This window comes from Octopus bimaculoides, chromosome 30 (assembly GCF_046866305.1).
Source record: "Octopus bimaculoides isolate indiv1 chromosome 30, ASM4686630v1, whole genome shotgun sequence".
Classification (NCBI taxonomy): Eukaryota; Metazoa; Mollusca; class Cephalopoda; order Octopoda; family Octopodidae; genus Octopus; species Octopus bimaculoides.
This window is the reverse complement of record NC_142957.1, coordinates 18,012,223-18,031,096: the sequence shown is the minus strand read 5'-3', so window position 1 is coordinate 18,031,096 and position 18,874 is coordinate 18,012,223. Positions and strand designations below refer to the sequence as shown.

The 18,874-nt window shown below is 41.7% G+C and overlaps 1 protein-coding gene across 5 annotated transcripts in view; it reads left to right on the top strand.

Annotated features, from left to right (window-relative positions):
- The window catches only part of LOC106878987 (protein fantom), a 27,576-nt gene extending 9,021 nt beyond the window's left edge, over nucleotides 1–18,555 (top strand). For all 5 annotated transcript variants that reach the window (XM_089345942.1, XM_089345943.1, XM_089345946.1 and 2 more), the window contains exons 13-34: nucleotides 448–521; nucleotides 1,896–2,035; nucleotides 2,636–2,742; nucleotides 3,590–3,707; nucleotides 4,032–4,150; nucleotides 4,847–4,948; nucleotides 5,555–5,626; nucleotides 6,066–6,140; nucleotides 6,566–6,681; nucleotides 6,840–6,909; nucleotides 7,441–7,570; nucleotides 7,723–7,817; nucleotides 8,154–8,313; nucleotides 8,984–9,138; nucleotides 10,440–10,748; nucleotides 11,974–12,384; nucleotides 12,808–12,985; nucleotides 13,436–13,782; nucleotides 14,235–14,427; nucleotides 14,860–14,944; nucleotides 15,398–15,531; nucleotides 16,227–18,555. In XM_089345942.1, the coding sequence (XP_089202068.1) occupies nucleotides 448–521; nucleotides 1,896–2,035; nucleotides 2,636–2,742; nucleotides 3,590–3,707; nucleotides 4,032–4,150; nucleotides 4,847–4,948; nucleotides 5,555–5,626; nucleotides 6,066–6,140; nucleotides 6,566–6,681; nucleotides 6,840–6,909; nucleotides 7,441–7,570; nucleotides 7,723–7,817; nucleotides 8,154–8,313; nucleotides 8,984–9,138; nucleotides 10,440–10,748; nucleotides 11,974–12,384; nucleotides 12,808–12,985; nucleotides 13,436–13,782; nucleotides 14,235–14,427; nucleotides 14,860–14,944; nucleotides 15,398–15,531; nucleotides 16,227–16,336 (3,300 nt within the window). In that variant the 3' untranslated portion in view covers nucleotides 16,337–18,555. The remainder of the gene's footprint in view (nucleotides 1–447; nucleotides 522–1,895; nucleotides 2,036–2,635; nucleotides 2,743–3,589; nucleotides 3,708–4,031; nucleotides 4,151–4,846; nucleotides 4,949–5,554; nucleotides 5,627–6,065; nucleotides 6,141–6,565; nucleotides 6,682–6,839; nucleotides 6,910–7,440; nucleotides 7,571–7,722; nucleotides 7,818–8,153; nucleotides 8,314–8,983; nucleotides 9,139–10,439; nucleotides 10,749–11,973; nucleotides 12,385–12,807; nucleotides 12,986–13,435; nucleotides 13,783–14,234; nucleotides 14,428–14,859; nucleotides 14,945–15,397; nucleotides 15,532–16,226) is intronic.
- Nucleotides 18,556–18,874: the final 319 nt, after the last annotated feature.

The window sequence follows — 18,874 nt, the reverse complement described above, 5'->3', positions numbered from 1 at the left end:
GTAGTGAGTGGACCTTTAAGCCATTTGTAGTAAAGATGGATGTTTTTCTGGTGCTGCTTTTACTTTACCATTATTATTAAATATAATCCAAAGGCAGCGAGCTGGCAGAATCGGTTGCACGCCGAGCGAAATGCTTAGCGGTATTTCGTCTGTCGTTACGTTCAGAGTTCAAATTCTGCCGAGGTCGACTTTGCCTTTAATCCTTTCGGGGGTCGGTAAATTAAGTACCAGTTACGCACTGGGGTCAATGTAATCGACTTAATCCCTTTGTCTGTCCCCTCTATGTTTAGCCCCTTGTGGGCAATAAAGAAATATGAAACTGAAAGAAGCCCATCGCATAGATATAAGTGTGTGTGTGTGTGTGTGTGATGATGATGTTGAAGATGATGATGATGAAAATGGTGATGTTGTTCTAACCCTTTCTATCTCTCTCTCTCCTCCTCTCAGCTCCAAGAACAGATAATCTCACTGCAGAACGATAAACAACTCCTTGTGGAAAGCAATGATAAGCTGACCAGAAGGTATGTATGGAGGGGTGGTCATCTAGATTTGTAAAGTCAGCACCCCCCCCCCTCACTTTACTGTTGTCGTTGTCATTGTTGTTGTTGTAGTTGTTGTTTTTTGGCCCAAAGAGTTATGTTTGATGCGGGTGTATATTGAACCCTCTTCCATAGTTTCATATTCTGTCTTACCCTTTGCAACTATTTCTAACACTACCACCAACACTACTGCCACCACCACTAGTACCACAGCCATCACTACAATTACCGTCACCATCAACTACAATATTACATTGCGACCATTGGATCTAAAATGATAATGATGATGACTATTATCATAATGACCACACCGCTATCACCACCACTGCAATAACAACAATCGCTACCACCACCACCACCTCAACCACAGCCATCACCACAACCAGCACCACCGCAACTACCACAGCCATCACGGCCATAAACACTACTGTCACAACCACCACAACACCATCACTACCATTACCATCACCACCCCACCATCAACATCACCACTACCATCAATATCACCGCCACCACTACCAGCACCACTGTCATCACTATCATCACACCACAACACCATCACCACCACCACCACCACCAGCACTACTGTCACCACACCACAACACCACCACCATTACCACACTACATCACTACCACCACCACCATCACCACCACCAGCACTACTGTCACCACACCACAACACCACCACCATTACCACACTACATCACTACCACCACCACCATCACCACCACCACCACCACCACCAGCACTACCGTCACCACACCACAACACCACCACCATTACCACACTACATCACTACCACCACCACCATCACCACCACCACCACCACCACCAGCACTACCGTCACCACACCACAACACCACCACCATTACCACACTACATCACTACCACCACCACCAGCACCACCACCAGCACTACTGTCACCACACCACAACACCACCACCATTACCACACTACATCACTACCACCACCACCATCACCATCACCACCACCACCACCAGCACTACCGTCACCACACCACAACACCACCACCATTACCACACTACATCACTACCACCACCACCATCACCACCACCACCACCACCAGCACTACCGTCACCACACCACCACCATTACCACACTACATCACCACTACTACCACCACCCAACATCATCACCACCACCACTATCATTACCACTACCAGCACTACTGTCACCACACCACAACACCACTACCATTACCACACTACATCACTACCACCACCACCATCACCACCATTACCACACTACATCACTACCACCACCACCACCATAGTGACTTAGTCACAGTTTCCTCACGGCAAACTCCTTCACCCCCCCTGTCTCTTTCTTTTGCAGTGCCTTTGACCTGGAGCGAGAGCGTGAGTGGCGCCAGAGGGAGAGTGCACTGAAGGTGCAGATTGCACAACTCGAGGCGACTATCAACGCTGACCTCGGAGAACGGAGCAACGTCATTGATAGACTGAACAAGGAAATTGGTAAGGCTGATGTTCAGCCCCCCCCCCCCATCCCAGTCGTCCTGGGTCCAACTTTAGATTGCATCTGGTAGTGGATCCCTGGTTCAGGAGCTCCAGGGAGTTTGAGGAGCGTGGAACCTCCCCCTTAGCCACAGTTGTTCCCCTGTCTACTCTGACCTGAAGTTGCAGCACCTGTCAGGGTCCCATGGGTTAATTAGCATATTAGGGCTTACCTACAGAGGTAGGTAAGTCCTAATATGAAGAATGGGTCTGCATGTGAAGAATGGATGCACGTTAATTTCATGAGCAGGCTGTTCTGTTGATCGGATCAACTGGGACCCTCGTCGTCGTAACCGACAGGGTGCCAGTTACCCCAGAGCACACAACACTGTGCCACAATGAGCGATCTTGAGTAAGGTGTTCCCAACAAACCTGTCCCTGTTCTTAGTGAAACCATTCCGAGGTTGTCTTGAGAGACTGTTTATAATCTTCTTCGGTCCACCATGTGACTGAGAGCCTAACTGCTAGGATATTCAAAGTAGTATACGTCTGCTGTGCGATGTGTACCCTAACCCCCTTAATTCTCTTGTGTTCTTTATATTGTCGGGTCCGGTCCCGTAGCGGAAAACAGTGAAGCAGAAAGGATGCTACGCGAAGTTCGTATAGAAAACTACCAACTCCAGGAACAAAACGAGGAACTTAAAAAGAAGATGAGTTTTTTCACCAGTGTCAGTATTAATTAGTTTTTGTTGATTGCTTTATTAATTAGCATATTTTCGTCATTGATTGGTGTTGTTCTATGATATGCATATTGGCAGTGTGGTATTCCAGCCATGTATATATACGAAGGGCTTTACTTTCAAAAACTGGTTATAAGTGCTTATTTGGTTGATTTCATGGTAAACCTTGAAACACAAATCTGCAAGCTGCTGGTCTCATGCATAGAATTCCTTTCAGTCAAACTGGGATAGATGCCATATGGAGAGTGGGCGAATCTTAGTCTTCCAATCGAAACCAGATATATTCAAGTTGTTGTTTTAAACAATTACTCGAAAGTCATTTTCAATGCATAGACCTGGTTCTGAAAGGAAGTTCTTCATAAATAAATATATATATATATACTCTTTTACTTGTTTCAGTCATTTGACTGCAGCCATGCTGGAGCACCGCCTTTTGTCGAGCAAATCGACCCCAGGACTTATTCTTTGTAAGCCCGGTACTTATTCTATCGGTCTTTTTTGCTAAACCGCTAGGTTATGGGCATGTAAACACACCACCATTGGTTGTCAAGCGAGGAGCTTCTTTCAGTTTCCGTCTACCAAATCCACTCACAAGGCTTTGGTCGGCCCGAGGCTATAGTAGAAGACACTTGCCCAAGGTGCCAGCCACGCAGTGGGACTGAACCCGGAACCATGTGGTTGGTAAGCCAGCTACTTACCACACAGCCACTTTTGTGCCTATATATATGTACATGTATATATGTATGTTTGTATGCCTGTCTATCCTCACACACACACATGTATTATAAAAATGTAAAACTGTATTTTTTTTTGTTTTGTTTTTTTTTTCCTACAGAAAAGTGACATTGACATAACGGAGCTTGAGGAAGCCCTCACACTGGTACGGAGCAAGCAGGATTCAGTGAACAAGACCCCCAGTTTTGTGATGCAGGTTGATGCCGAAATTGAAAAGGGTAAGGAGGACATATATAGCGGTTGTCGTTATCATCATCATCATCATCATCATCATCATCATCTTTATCATCTTCATCATCATCATTATTTACAGTGTCTTTTCTATGCTTGCATGGTTTCGACAGGAGTCAGTGAGGCCACAGAGATGCGCTGGGCCCCAGTGTCAGCTTCGACTTCGTTTCTATGGCTGGACGCCCTTCCTGATGCCAAACACTTCGCAGTGTGTACTTGGGGGCTTTTTACATGCCACCGTAAACATATGTGCGTGTGTCCGTGTGTCCGTGTGCATCTATGTGATATCTTCCTTGTCCTGTGTTTTGCAGTGAGCCAGCAGAATGTACAGCAGTTGGAGTCTGACTACGCTGCCATGGTTCATGAATTGGAAAAGACCAGAAACATGTTGTTACTCCAGTACAAGATTAACAAGGATTATCATAAAGAGGTACACTTCACAATTATCTGTCTTTCTTTCAAATCTCTCTCTCTCTCTCCCTCCGTCTTCTTCTTCTAATTGTCCTTCTTCATTCATTCACTTATTCATTCTTCTTCCTCTTCCTACTCTCCTTCCTCTTCCAACTCTTCTTCTTCTTCTTCTTCTTTCTTCTTCTTCCTCTCCTTCTTCTTCTTCTTCTTCTAACATCCTCTTCTTCTATCTTCTTCTTCTCCTCCTCTTCTTCTTCTCCTCCTCTTCTTCTTCTCCTCCCCCTCCTCTTCTTCTTCTCCTCCTCCTCCTCTTCTTCTCCTCCTCCCCCTCCTCTTCTTCTCCTCCTCCTCCTTCTCCTTCTTCTCTCCCTCCTCTCCCCCTCCTCTTCCTCCTCTTCTTCTTCTTCTTCTTCTTCTTCTTCTTCTTCTTCTTCTTCTTCTCCTTCTCCTCCTCCTCCTCCTTCTTCTTCTCTATACCTGTTGCCAACCCTCACCTTACTGACGGCATCCCTGTAAACGACTTGTACAGCTCTCACCATCCACTCGTCTCTCCCTAGTTTCTGCATTGACCACCTGATGAGGGATATATATATATATATATATATATATGTATATATATGTATGCATGTATGTATGCATGAATGAATGTATGTATGTATTTATGCCTTTATCTCTTTATCCAGTGTGTATAATATTGCTGTTGTCCCTCCTTTAGATAGAAGCTGCTCACCAGAAGACAGAACACACGCAACGAGAATGTGAGATACGACTCAATGAATATGCTACACTGCTGGACATCCGAGCAGCAAGGATAAAGGTTCAAACCCTCTGTTCTCTTTCTCTTTCTCTCTCTCTCTCTCTCTCTCTCTCTCTCTCTCTCTCTCTCTCTCTCTCTACCCACCTGTCTATCTAGGATTCCAACAATATGTATACTTTTCTCTCTCTCTCTTGGTTTGTCTTACTGTCTCTCTCTCTCTCTCTTTCTCACTCTATCTTTGTCTCTCTCCTTCACCTTCATCTTTCCTTTTATTGTTCTTCACCTTTTTCTCCTCATCTCTCTCTCTCTGCTTCTGTATATATCTGTGTGTGTGTGTGTGTACATGCATATGCTTGCTTGATTGTACATGTGTGTATAAAAATGTTCCACGAACACATAGTTTCAGTCCCATTGCATAGCATCTTGGGGCCAATGTCTCTTACTATAGCCCTTGGTTGACCAAAAGCCTTATGTCCTCAGTCAAATCGTCCAACCCATGCTAGCATGGAAAGTGGATGTTAAACGATGATGATGATGATGATGATGTTGCGTAGTGCTCCCCCTCCATAACCAGCTTAACTATCTATGTCTGTCTGTGCGTCAGTTTTATGATTCCCTTTCCATGTTAATGATCAGATTTCAATCATTCCTTCTTGGCTATTTCAGAAAATGGAGTCCCAGCTACGTGACATAGCATATGGAACTAAACAACAGAAGCTGGCATTGTCTCTGGGATTGGTAAGAGGATCTTGTATGGTGCTTTATTAAGTCTAGAATCTTTCACTCATCTCTTAAACAGCACTGTTCTGTCTGTATTGTATAAACACACACACACAATCACATCTATATATATGTGTGTGCGTTTGTATGTGTATGAGGGGGTGATGAAAATTTTGTGTCTTGAAGAGTATCACAAAAGTTCTTTTACAGGGTTTACAAAAACTGAAGGACTGCTGCAATAAGTGTGTGGATACAAGAAGGGAATATGTTGGATAAAATCATAATTTACTGATCCTCCTGCTTTTTTCTTTTACCCAAAGCCAGGTACATTTCGGCACCCCTTCATACACACTCACACACACACTCATTCTCATATCTCTAATATATTTATGTACCCTTACACCAATGTGTATTGTTTTATTAAAGGGTTTGATATGATTTCACTTTCTGTTGCCAGGATAAATCTAATGAAATGGACGAGAATATTCAGTTGGAGAGAGGACAGAACATATTTGAGATACATGTACATAAGGTAGACTATCTTTTCTCTCCATATCTGTATATTTATATAGAGATTTCTTTAATGATGTTTCATACACACCCATATTCATACACAAATACATACATACATACATACATACGTACACACATATACACACACACACACATTTATTCTTTTACTTGTTTCAGTCTTTTGACTGCAGCCATGCTGGAGCACCGCCTTTAATCGAACAAATCAACCCCAGGACTTATTCTTTGTAAGCCTTGTACTTATTCTATCAGTTTCTTTTGTTGAACCGCTAAGTTACAGGGATGCTTTCTTAAATACTTTTACTCATGAATGAAACGTATTTTCTTTCCCGTTTATGCAAATTGTCAAATTTTGCCAGAAACATCCTGCATCTTCCATCAATACAGTTGTGACCACCACTACATACTTCTCCCTTCCTCCGACAGGTTAATCTCACAACTGAAGCTGTGTCCGCCCTCCAAGACACTGAACCAGCTCTGTTTTGCACCTGGGAGTTTTATGAGTTTGAGCTCCAGTCTACACCCGTTATACGGGGAACTGCGTGAGTATATATATATATATATATCTTTCATTACTTACTGTGTATAATAAATTTGAAGTCATTTCAACAAGAACTCGCAAAGTATGAAATAACCATGCGTCTTACTCTCTTTCTTCCCCCCCTCTTTTTTCTGGTTCTGGAACATTCCTTTTGAAAAGACCTGTCTTTGACTTCACATCCCAGTACGTGATTACCATCGATGATTTCTTCTTACACTACATCCAGAAGGTAAGGTTTCAAATCCTACCCTAAACCACACTCTCTCTTTCACACACACACACACACGCATGCACGCACGCACATACACACACACACACACGCACGCACACACACACACACACTATTTATTTTCTACTCAAGACTTTATTTCTGTCTTTTGTTTAAATTTTATTTTTCTTACGATTCTCTTCTTATTGGTTTGTTTTTTGTTGTTTTATAAGACAGACTGTGTGTGTGTGTGTGCATGTTTATGCAAGTCTCTATTCGTGTATGTGTGTATGCATTTATGTATGTATATCATATATATTACATATATACAAGTTCTTATAGATGTGTATGTGTGTGTTTGTGTATACACACACACACACACACACATAGTGTGCATGTATCTGTAGGTATGTTTCTTATATTTCTTTATGCTTGTGTATATGCCTATATATATATATATATATATATATATATATATATATATATATATATATATCAAATGGAACATTCCAGATCTTAACATATCTTTCTGTCTGTCTGTCCCAAATGTAGAGCAGCTGTACCCTGGAACTCCAGCAGTCACTTGGCCAAAGCTACAAGACCCTTGCCGCCTGCCAGTTGACCTTTCGTGATCTCTTTGAACATCCACCTGGTCGAATACACAACACAGCATTCCTCATTGGTTTGTTCTACTTCACTATATACATATACACACATATATACATACATGCATATATATATAATTACACATACACCTGCACATCCGTATGTATATATATATTATATATATATTAAAGATAGAAGTTAAAATAATTTGTTGTATTACTTTGCCAGGAATTGAACCTACGGACATGGAGTTGAAGTTTGGTAGTGTGGAGTACTGGATTAATCTGCGTCTGCCAATGGAACAGGCTGTAAGGTTGTATAAGGTAAGGCAATAACTCACCACTTACATCTGACCTTTAACTTTTGACCTTTCTTTAGGGGTCATCTCTTCCTTTCCTTGTTTGAGTCATCTGACTGCGGCCAGTTAAAAAATAAAAACATAAAAACATATTTTGTGTTCCTATGTATATACTCAAGGCTCTGATGAAGCTATAAGTTGTTATTCAGGTACTCAACTATGAGTGCATTGTACTTTACAGCAGAAACGGGTGTAAGCTAATTAACATCCTTAAATAATCATTTATTCCTTCTAGCTATGCCATCACAACAAATTTTGTTTTACTTTCTCTTTTTTTATTGTTGTTGTTTTCACCTACCAGGAAAGGATAAAGGCCCTTGGCTACATTTCTTCTAATGATCGCTCAGCCAAACAGGCTCTCAAGGCTCTGGACAGTCTTGCTGACCAACGACCGGATGGCAACATTAACGAACTCCATGTAAAAATACTCCGTTGTACAAACCTCACCTCACGTAGGAAAGGTAGGTCATGTGTCCCCTTTTTTTTCTCAATTTTACATTAATCTAATTAGTTGATAGGGAGCAACCAGTGAGGGCTCATGGCCTAGGGGTTAGAGTGTTGTCCCTCCCAATCATGATGGGCTTCTTTCAGTTTCCATCTACCAAATCCACTCACAAAGCTTTGGTCAGCCTGAGGCTGTAGCAGAAGACCCTTGCCCAGACAGACAGAAGATAGACAACTGATTGTTATATATAATCTCTCCTTTCTCTTCCACTCTCTCTCTCTCTCCTCTTATGCTCTCTCACCCCTCTCTCTCCCTCCTTTTCTTATGCTCTCTCTCCCTCTCTCTCTCTCTCTCTCAAACCATTTAGTCTACCCCTTCAACAGGTTCCCTCCACAATTAGAGCTTGGCACATCTTTATGCAGCTGACCGCATCCATATGCATCACATGTCCAAACCAGTGCAGTCTTATATATATATATATATATATATATATATATATATACACGACGGGCTTCTTTCAGTTTCCATCTACCAAATCCACTCACAAAGCTTTGGTCAGCCTGAGGCTGTAGCAGAAGACCCTTGCCCACACAGACAGAAGATAGACAACTGATTGTTATATATAATCTCTCCCTTCTCTTCCACACTCTCTCACCTTCTCTCTCTCTCTCTCTCAAACCATTTAGATGTCCAGCCATCGCCTTATTGTGTCTACCAGTTCTTTGACTTCCCTGACCACGACACGGTCATACTTCACAGCACCAACAACCCAGAGTTCAATGATCATCGGACCTTCCCCGTCGTCATGAATACCGCTCTAGATAACTACCTCAGATCTGTGGTAAGTTGACTTCTTTGCTTCTTGTCTGTTGCTGTTGTTGTTGTGGTTGTTGTAGAGGTGGTGGTGGTGGTGGCGATGGTTGTTATTGTTGTTGTTGAAATTCTGTTTGCTGTCATGATGTCTCTAACTAGAAACAAAATCATCCGGTGATGATTGAAGATCAAACTTATCAAGATAGAGATAATAAATTATGTTGCTCTTAGCAATGTTTTTAGCCAATTCTGTATATATTTTTGTATATAATTTTGTATTATGTATATATATATATATCTATAGCGTGGCCGTTGCCAGTACTGCCTGACTGGCTTCCGTAGGATTTTCGAGCGAGATCGTTGCCAGTGCCCCTGGACTGGCTCTTGTGCGGGTGGCACATAAAAGACACCATTTCGAGCGTGGCCGTTGCCAGTATCGCCTGACTGGCCTTCGTAGGATTTTCGAGCGAGATCGTTGCCAGTGCCCCTGGACTGGCTCTTGTGCGGGTGGCACATAAAAGACACCATTCCGAGCGTGGCCGTTGCCAGTATCGCCTGACTGGCCTTCGTGCAGGTGACACGTAAAAGCACCCACTACACTCTCTGAGTGGTTGGCGTTAGGAAGGGCATCCAGCTGTAGAAACTCTGCCAAATTTAGATTGGAGCCTGGTGTTGCCATCCAGTTTCACCAGTCCTCAGTCAAGTCGTCCAACCCATGCTAGCATGGAAAGCGGACATTAAACGATGATGATGATGATGATGATATGTATGTGAATTAAAACATAGGGTAAAAATCAGATATTAATTAATATCGATTTATTACCAGGAAGCTAGCACATTGAAAGAATCCCAGAGATTCAGAAAAAATATCTGAGATCTAAGGGGATTAAGGTATATTTTTATATATATAAAGATGACCAGTAAAGTGGACATTTTTATATATATTTTTATATATTTTTATATTTTTAATGTCCACTTTACTGGTCAACTTTATATATATGTATGTGTGTATGTGTTTGTATGTCTGTGTTTGTCCCCCAACTATCGCTTGACAACCAATGCTAGTGTGTTTACGTCCCCGTAACTTAGCGGTTTGGCAAAAGAGAGACCGATAGAATAAGTACTAGGCTTACAAAAGAATAAGTCCTGGAGGTCGATTTGCTCGACTAAAGGCGGTGCTCCAGCATGGCCGCAGTCAAAAGACTGAAACGAGTAAAAGAGTAAAAAGAGAGTATATATATATATGAATTTTTTTTTTTCTTCTAAATATTTTGAATTGTTTTTTCAAAAAAAACAGTTTTGTTGTTTTTGCCTTTTGCTCTTTTCTAGGCCCTGCAGATTTACGTGTTCGATGACTGCGACCCAGAAGAAACGGGTTACCTCTGCTCGGCCAACATTCCTCTTTTGTCCCTCGCTCACGACGGATCCATCAAAGGGTTCTTTGAGCTCCACGAGCCGACCCCTGCCCCTGCTGCTGCCTCCACCAGCATCACCACACCCAGTGTCCCCACCCCACCAACTGTGAACGGCCAAATTGAAGTAGCAGTCCACTGGCAGAATGCCTACCTTGCCCCACCCCCAACACTTTCTATGCCTCATGTCTCAGCCATTTCTGCCACTGAAGCTGGGAGGGATCAGGTAAGTCTCTCTCTCTCTCTCTTTCTCTCTCTCTCTCCCTCTCTCTCTCCTTCTCTCTCCCCCTCTCTCTCCCCTTCTCCCTCCCTCTCTCCCCCCTCTCTCTCCAGCCACATATAGTCCCTATATATATATATATATATATATATATATATATATATATATATTCACGGTGGTGCACCAGCATGACCGCAGCCACTTGGCTGAAACACATAAATAAATAAATAAATATAGACCCGGCAAGCCAAGTGAGATCGTTGCCAGTGCCCCTGGACTGGCTCTTGTGCGGGTGGCACATAAAAGACACCATTTCGAGCGTGGCCGTTTTCGTGCGGGTGACACGTAAAAGCACCCACTACACTCTCTGAGTGGTTGGCGTTAGGAAGGGCATCCAGCTGTAGAAACTCTGCCAAATTAGATTGGAGCCTGGTGTAGCCATCCGGTTGCACCAGTCCTCAGTCAAATCGTCCAACCTATGCTAGCATGGAAAGCGGACGTTAAACGATGATGATGATGATGATGATGATATATATATAATATAATATAGGATAAAATCTTTATAAGAATTTATCAAGTAGTCAGCGTGAAAAAACCCCCTAAGGAAAAAAACTCATTGTTTTTTTCCCATAAATATATATAATTTATATAAGGGCATTAACTATATAGTAATGCCTCACGCTTAGGGGGACTAAATAAGTCAAAAACTACCAAAAAATAAGCAACATATTTACCGAAAGCGAGGAAATGCAGCTTTCAAAATTAATCTCTTAAAAACATTTAACTTAAAGAGATTAATTTTGAAAGCTGCATTTCCTCGCTTTCGGTAAATATGTTGCTTATTTTTTGGTAGTTTTTGACTTATTTAGTCCCCCTAAGCGTGAGGCATTACTATATAGTTAATGCCCTTATATAAATTATATATATATATATATATATATATATATATATATATATATATATATACATATATACATATATATCACTACACACCAGCACACATCTTATATACACTCCAGTCCTCTCTAGATATTGGTTTCAGATTTTAGCACAAGGCCGGCAATTTTGGGGGTGGGGGGGGGCTAGGTCGATTACATCAACCCCCAATGCTCAGCTGGTACTTAATTCATCGACCCCCCCCCCAGGTCCTGCTAGTGTAATATAAAATTGTGACATTTACATAAAAAGTAAATACCTCAATTTTTTTTTCCCTACATTTTTGTTGTCACAGGTTCAAATCCACAACCTCCGGACACCAGCATCTTCAGCTAATATGGTTATCGACGACGACGATGGCGATGATGATGGTGTCGTGAGGCGGCAGAGCATCATCTCGCTCCAGGAACCGGTGAAGTTAAAAGAAGGCAACAGCAGCATGGCTGCAAAGATTGCGCATGCGTCGTCTAGCAGCATCGGGAACGTGCCTCCATCGTCTCCGGCGACGTCATCGTCGTCTTCGATATCCGCTCTGTCGTCGAGGTCGCAGTTCGCCAGGCAGGACCCGTCTGCTGCCGTGGCGCCGTCGCCGCCGCCGTCGTCCTCGCACGAAGGCGTTTCCTTCACGACGTCCACTCCGGCCACGGCTGCCGGCGTCCAGTCGCCTGACGTTCTGCCACAGAAGCTGCAGAAGTCGTCCCAACCAGTATGTATAATATATATATATATATATATATATATATATATATATATATCGTCATTGTCATCATCATCATCATCACCATCATCATCACTATCATCATCATCATTATCAACATCATCGTCGACCGTCATTGTCATCATGATCATCATCACCACCATTGTCTTCATCATCATCATCGTCGTCATCATCATCATCATCACCATCGTCATCATCATCATCATCATTATCATCATCATCATCATCATTGTCATTATCATCATAATCATCATTGTCTTCATCATCATCATCGTCGTCATCATCATCACCATCACCGTCACCATCACCATCATCATCATCATCCTCATCATCATCATCGCCATCACCATTGTTTGTCATCATTTGAACCAGAATTCCACCCATTTCTCTGTTTTTCTACGACATTCTCAGAAACCAGCACTCCGGAGAACTATCCCGAAACAACTGAAATTCGAAGAAGATAACTCCACCGTAACCTTGACAACCACCACAAACACTGCCGTCTCCTCCAGTGCTGGAGTTGGGATGAAAAATAACCAGAAACTTCTGAACGAGTGGAAGAACAACTCCTCTGTTCAAAGCAATGAAAGTAAGTCTCAACTTGCTCCTTAATTTTGGAACTACAGGGTGCATGGCTCAGTGGTTAGACTGTTGGCTCACAATCATGAGGTTGTGAGTTCAATTCCCTGACTGGGCTGCGTGTTGTGTTCTTGAGCAAGACACTTTATTTCACGTTGCTCCAGTTCACTCAGCTGTAGTGCCAAGCTGTATCATGGCCTTTGCCTTTCCCTTGGACAACTTACTCCTCCCCCTAAAATTGCTGGCCTTGTGCCAAAATTTGAAACCGTTATTAATCAATTGGTTAAATATCCAATTAACTAATTGTTTGCTCAACTTAGCTGAACAGTCATTTGTTTTGTTTTTGTTTGTGTTTTCGTCAAAGCCCCTTCTTTCCCACTGGCAACCTTTTCAATGACTTTCCTGTCAGTCCGTTGCAGAGGCCACATTCGTCTGTTTTGTTTTGTTTTTTTCTCTCCAGCCTTTGAACAGTACCAGGACAACATCGGTAACTGTGAACACGTGGTCAGCAGCGGCAGCGGTAGAAGCAGTGACGTTGATGCTTCCAAAGAGAGAAACAAGAAAAAGAAAAAGAAGAAGAAGGGCAAAGAAGAACAAAGCTCTAGCGAAAGCGTGAGAGAAGGAGTAGTGGTAGTAGGAGGAGGAGGAGGAGGAGGAGGAAAAGAATTCGCAGAAGAGGTAGAGGAAGAAGTAGAGGAAATGATACAGGCAAGCTATGAAGAGGCACCGTCCAGTTACTCGGACAGTGAAGACTTGGTCATCCCTACTGCGGTAAACTCATCCAAAAACTCAACTGGCAGGGACAAGGTAAATCTCAACGAGGCCTTCTTTGCTTCCTTCCTTCCTTCCTTCCTTCCTTTGTTTTATTCTTTTATCTCCTTTTACTTGTTTCAGTCATTTTATTGCGGCCATGCTGGAGCACCGGCTTGAAGGGTTTTTTGCAGAATTAATCGATCCCAGGACTTTTTTTTTTTTTTGAAAGCCTAGTACTTATTTTATCAGTCTCTTTTGCCGAACAGCTAGGTTATGGGGACGTAAACACACCAACATCGGTTGTCAAGCAGTGATGGGAGGTGTGACAAACATAGACATAAAAACATACATAGATACATACACATACACACACACACACACACACACACACACACACACATGGCGTTTGGTCAGTTGTCCACGCATGAATTGACCATTGGTTTGTTTTCCTTTGTTTTTTTTTTTTGTTTTTTTCGTTTTTCAATTCTTGCAAATTCTTCTTCCAGGACGGAGACACGGTCACTGTGGTAGTTTCGTATCTGACCCTTGACGAGAACTCACCACCATTGCTGAACGACAAGGTCACCCAGCTCTACATTGAGTACCGCTTTCTGAACTACCCACCCGAGGAACTGGAAACGCCCTACCCTTTACCCAAACCTCGTGCTAACCAACCAATCCACTTCAATTTTTCTAAATGTAAGTCCCCGTTTTTTTTTTTTTCTTTGTTGTTCCTTATTTAGCCCCGAGGTCAACCTCGATCTGTTATTAAATATGTCAACTTTGATCTGTTCCTGGTCTGGGAATCGAACTTACTACCTCACGATTGTCGGCCCGACACCCTAACCACTGAGCCATCCTCCTTCAGAGCCCCCCTACACCCCTCATGTTTCATGCCCTCTCATATCTGCCATCCCGTTCACTATAACCACCCTTTTATACTTCTGGCCATTAGCGTAGCTAGCGGGGTACGCAATAGGGGGCAGTTCATCCTGGGTGGCACTTTAGCACACCAGCCATTACTACCACCACCAGCACCACCACCACTACTGCTACTTCCACCACCGCTACCACTGCCCCTACTACTACTACTACTACTACTACCTGTACTTTAACCCTCTACTATCACAGGTTTACATGTGGACTACCAGAACAATTATGAAAAACGCCAGTTTCTTGCCAGTATGCTGTTACCTGATGATCCAGATAGGGGCTGGTGAGTACATATATATATGCATATAGACATACCTGTATATATATAGGGAGAGGTACTTGCATAGCAAGTGACCTAATCTGAGATCGTGTGCTGGAACAACAAAATAGAATGAAAAAAACTACAGAAGATTTGTATTTCGTTACCGATGTTGTATCATTTATTCAAATAGGTGACACTACATCGGTAAAGAAATTTATGTATGTATATGTGTGTATGTATGTATGTGTGTGTATGTATGCATGTGTGTGTGTATGTATGTGTGTGTATGTATGTGTATGTATGCATGTGTGTGTATGTATGTATGTATATGTGTGTGTGTGTAGATTAACATTAAAAAGTAATTGGAGATATGTCTCTCTATCTCTCTCTTTGTCTCTTTTACTCCCTCTCTCTGTCTCTCTACATCTCTCTTACTTCTTATCTCTCTTACTTTTTATCTCTCCTTCTGTCCAGCATCCGTTTCACAGTGGTCAGTGAACCAGAGAAAGACACCCAGACGGAGGAGTGTGAAGAGGTTGGTGTGGCGTTTATCAGTCTGGTGGACATTCTAAAGAACAAGAAGGACATTGTAGACGAGGAGATTCCAAGTAAGTTCTTTGGTGATGGCCATGGCAATGATGGTGTCAATTATGGTGATGGAGGTTGTGGTAGGATGTGTGTTTGTGGTGATGGTAGTGGTGGTGTGTGTGTATGTGTGTTGGTGGTGGTGGTGGTGGTGGTATGCACAGTAGTGGTGATGTGTCTTTTTTTCGTTCTTGTCTCAGTTCTCATTCACACTCAAATTGACGCATGCACATAGCACTGCTACTACAAACCCACCTCTTAATTATCTATCTGTCTATCTATCTATCTATCTTTTTCTCTATCTATGTCTTTATGTATATATATATATATATGTCTGTCTGTCTGTCCATCCATCCATCCATCCATCCTGTCTGTCTACACATCTGTCTATGTATGTATGTATTTCTCTCTCTCTCTCTCTCTCTCTCTCTCTCTCTCTCTCTCTCTCTCTCTCTCTCTATCTATCTATCTATCTATCACCATATGTGCCTGTCTGCCTACATATACATCTCTCTCTCTCTCTCTCCTTTGCTCACTCTGGCAAAAAAAAAACCCCACAAATAATCATCCTGAAATATAACTATAAACATACATATATAATTCTCTATACTTTGAGACCCAAATATAATCAAAGAAGAAAAGAAAAGAAAAGAAAATTACAAATACAAAAAAATATACGTACCTTTCTCTCTTTCACATGTTTTCTCTTTACTTTCAGTCTACGGCATAGAAAACCAACGCCACCAGGTTCCAATTGGTAGACTCAATGTCAGCGTAATTTGTCTGAAAGCACTGCAAGCTGTTGACCGAGAGATCGTGCGCCATTAGAACCCTGTTCCATCCCTAGTATTGTTCTGTCTCTCCTCTCAAGTTTTCCTTCTCCTACTTCCTTTTGTCCTATCTTTGCTCTCAAGTGTCCCCCACTTCTTCTCTTTGTCCTTTCCCTCTTTGTCCTATTTATCCTCTCATTTTTCCTCTTCATTTATCCTATCTCTCCTCTCAAGTTTTCCTTCTCCTACTTCTTTTTGTCCTATCTTTGCTCTCAAGTGTCCCCCACTTCTTCCCTTTGTCCTCTCAAGTTTTGACCTTTCTCTCTTTGTCCTATTTATCCTCTCATTTTTCCTCTTCATTTATCCTATCTCTCATCTGAAGTTTTCCTCCGTCTTGTCCTACATCTCCTCTCAAGATTTGCCCTTCCTCTCTTTGTCCTATCTATCCTCTCATTTTCCTCTCTATTCATCCTGTCTCTCCTCTCAATCTTTCCTCCCATTTGTCCTATCCCCCACCTTCCTATCTTTCCTCAGAAGTTTTCCTCCCCCATTTGTCCTATTTTTCTCTCAAGCTTTAGTCATCACCCTCAAAAGGTAAATAGATAGCTTCCCCCAGCAGAAAAGAGAGAGAAAAATGGTGAGGGTGTATCCTTAAGGTACAAGATGGATAAGAGACAGAGAGAATTGAGATAAGGGAATAGAAAAGGTGGGTGCATTGCTAAGTACTCTCGAGTGCAACAGACTATGTATGTGTGTATCATTATTATCGTTTCACTTCCTTCTTTCCATGGTGGCATCAGTTAGATGATTTAACAGGAACCAACATACCATCTGCTTTGGTGTGGTTTTATACAGATGGATGCCCTTCCTAATGCCAACCACTTCACAGAGTGTATTAGATGCTTCTTTTCATGGCATCAGCAATAGTGAAGCCACAAGATTACTCGCAAGATGAGACCCCTGACTGAATGGAGTTACAGAATTCAAGGATGTGAATGTATGATAGAGAGGGACCAGAGCGAGTGTCTTGCTGAAGAATTGAATACATGGCTTTTCCCAACCGGAAAAGGAAAAGAGAGATGCGGGGGCATAATTCTCAAGTTACAAGGTATGGGAAAAAGGATAGTAAAGCAGAAACAGCAGGGGGATAGGTGAGTGGGCTTGAGTGAGAAAAGAGCATGACAGATGATTAAAGATTGAGCTGGATGTCTGCCCCATTTTAGATATTTTCTGCTCCATTTTTGCTTTATTTTTTTTAATACCTGATATAGCTTGTCCTATTTTTGTACATCATATAGTTTGCCCTATATTTCTACTTAATCTACCTATACTGCTCTATTGTGAAGCATTTCCTATTTTTGTATATGGTCTTTTCTCTCTGTCCTGAAACATGTCCTATTCTGAAACCATCTTAATGAGTGTCCCATTTTAACTCAGATACACATCTTTCCACTTTGTGTGCTTTGTCCTATTTTTGTATATGGTCTTTTCTCTCTGTCCTGAAACATGTCCTATTCTGAAACCATGTTAATGTGTGTCCTATTTTAACTCAGATACACATCTTTCCACTTTGTGTGCTTTGTCCTATTTTTGTATATGGTCTTTTCTCTCTGTCCTGAAACATGTCCTATTCTGAAACCATGTTAATGTGTGTCCCATTTTAACTCAGATACACATCTTTCCACTTTGTGTGCTTTGTCCTATTTTTGTACATGTACAGCTTGCTCAATGTTCCGTCTCTGTTCACGTTTGTCCCATTTTCCCTCTAGAAATTAGTTTGCTGTAATCATTTCATTTCCTTGATATTTTATAGTTTGACCTATTTTGGCTCTATATTTGTAGCTGATCTATTTTGCCCAACATATATAGTTTAATTTGTCCTATTTCATCCACTATGATATATCTCAACCTATTTTAACCTGCTATCATAGTTTATGCTATTTATTTGCAGTGTGATGACACTTCTTTGTCCTATTTCTGTGCATCATGCTGCTTGTCCTATTTCCATCTCAGGATGCAGTTTGAATTAATTCCGTCCGTGATGAACAACTGTTACACATACACACACATATTTATGTATACACATACATATATATGTGTGTGCGCGTGTGTATAAATATATATATATATATATACATATATATATATATATATATATATATACATATAGATGTTCTTAAAGATCCCTCCAAATGCAAATCCTTTCAAAAACTCTACAGAAATTAATGCCACAGCCAAACCATTCTATTTTACAATAAAATCTGATGTCTTTTTGTTTATTTGTTTCTGTTTTTATTTCTTTTTATTTTATTAATTTATTCATTTTTTTGAGCATTGTTAACGTAGCTGTGTGGTCAAGAAGTTTGCCTCTCAACCACATGGCTTTAGGTTCAATCCTACTGCATGGCAATTTGCACATGTGTCTCCTACTGAATCCTCAGGTTGACCAAAGACTCGGGAAAGGACTTGGTCGATAGAAACTAAAAGTATATCATTGTGTGTGTGTGTATGTGCATGTGTGAATATGTGTGTGTTTGTGTATATATATATACATCTCAGAGTGGTTGGTGTTAGGAAGGGCATCCAGCTGTAGAAA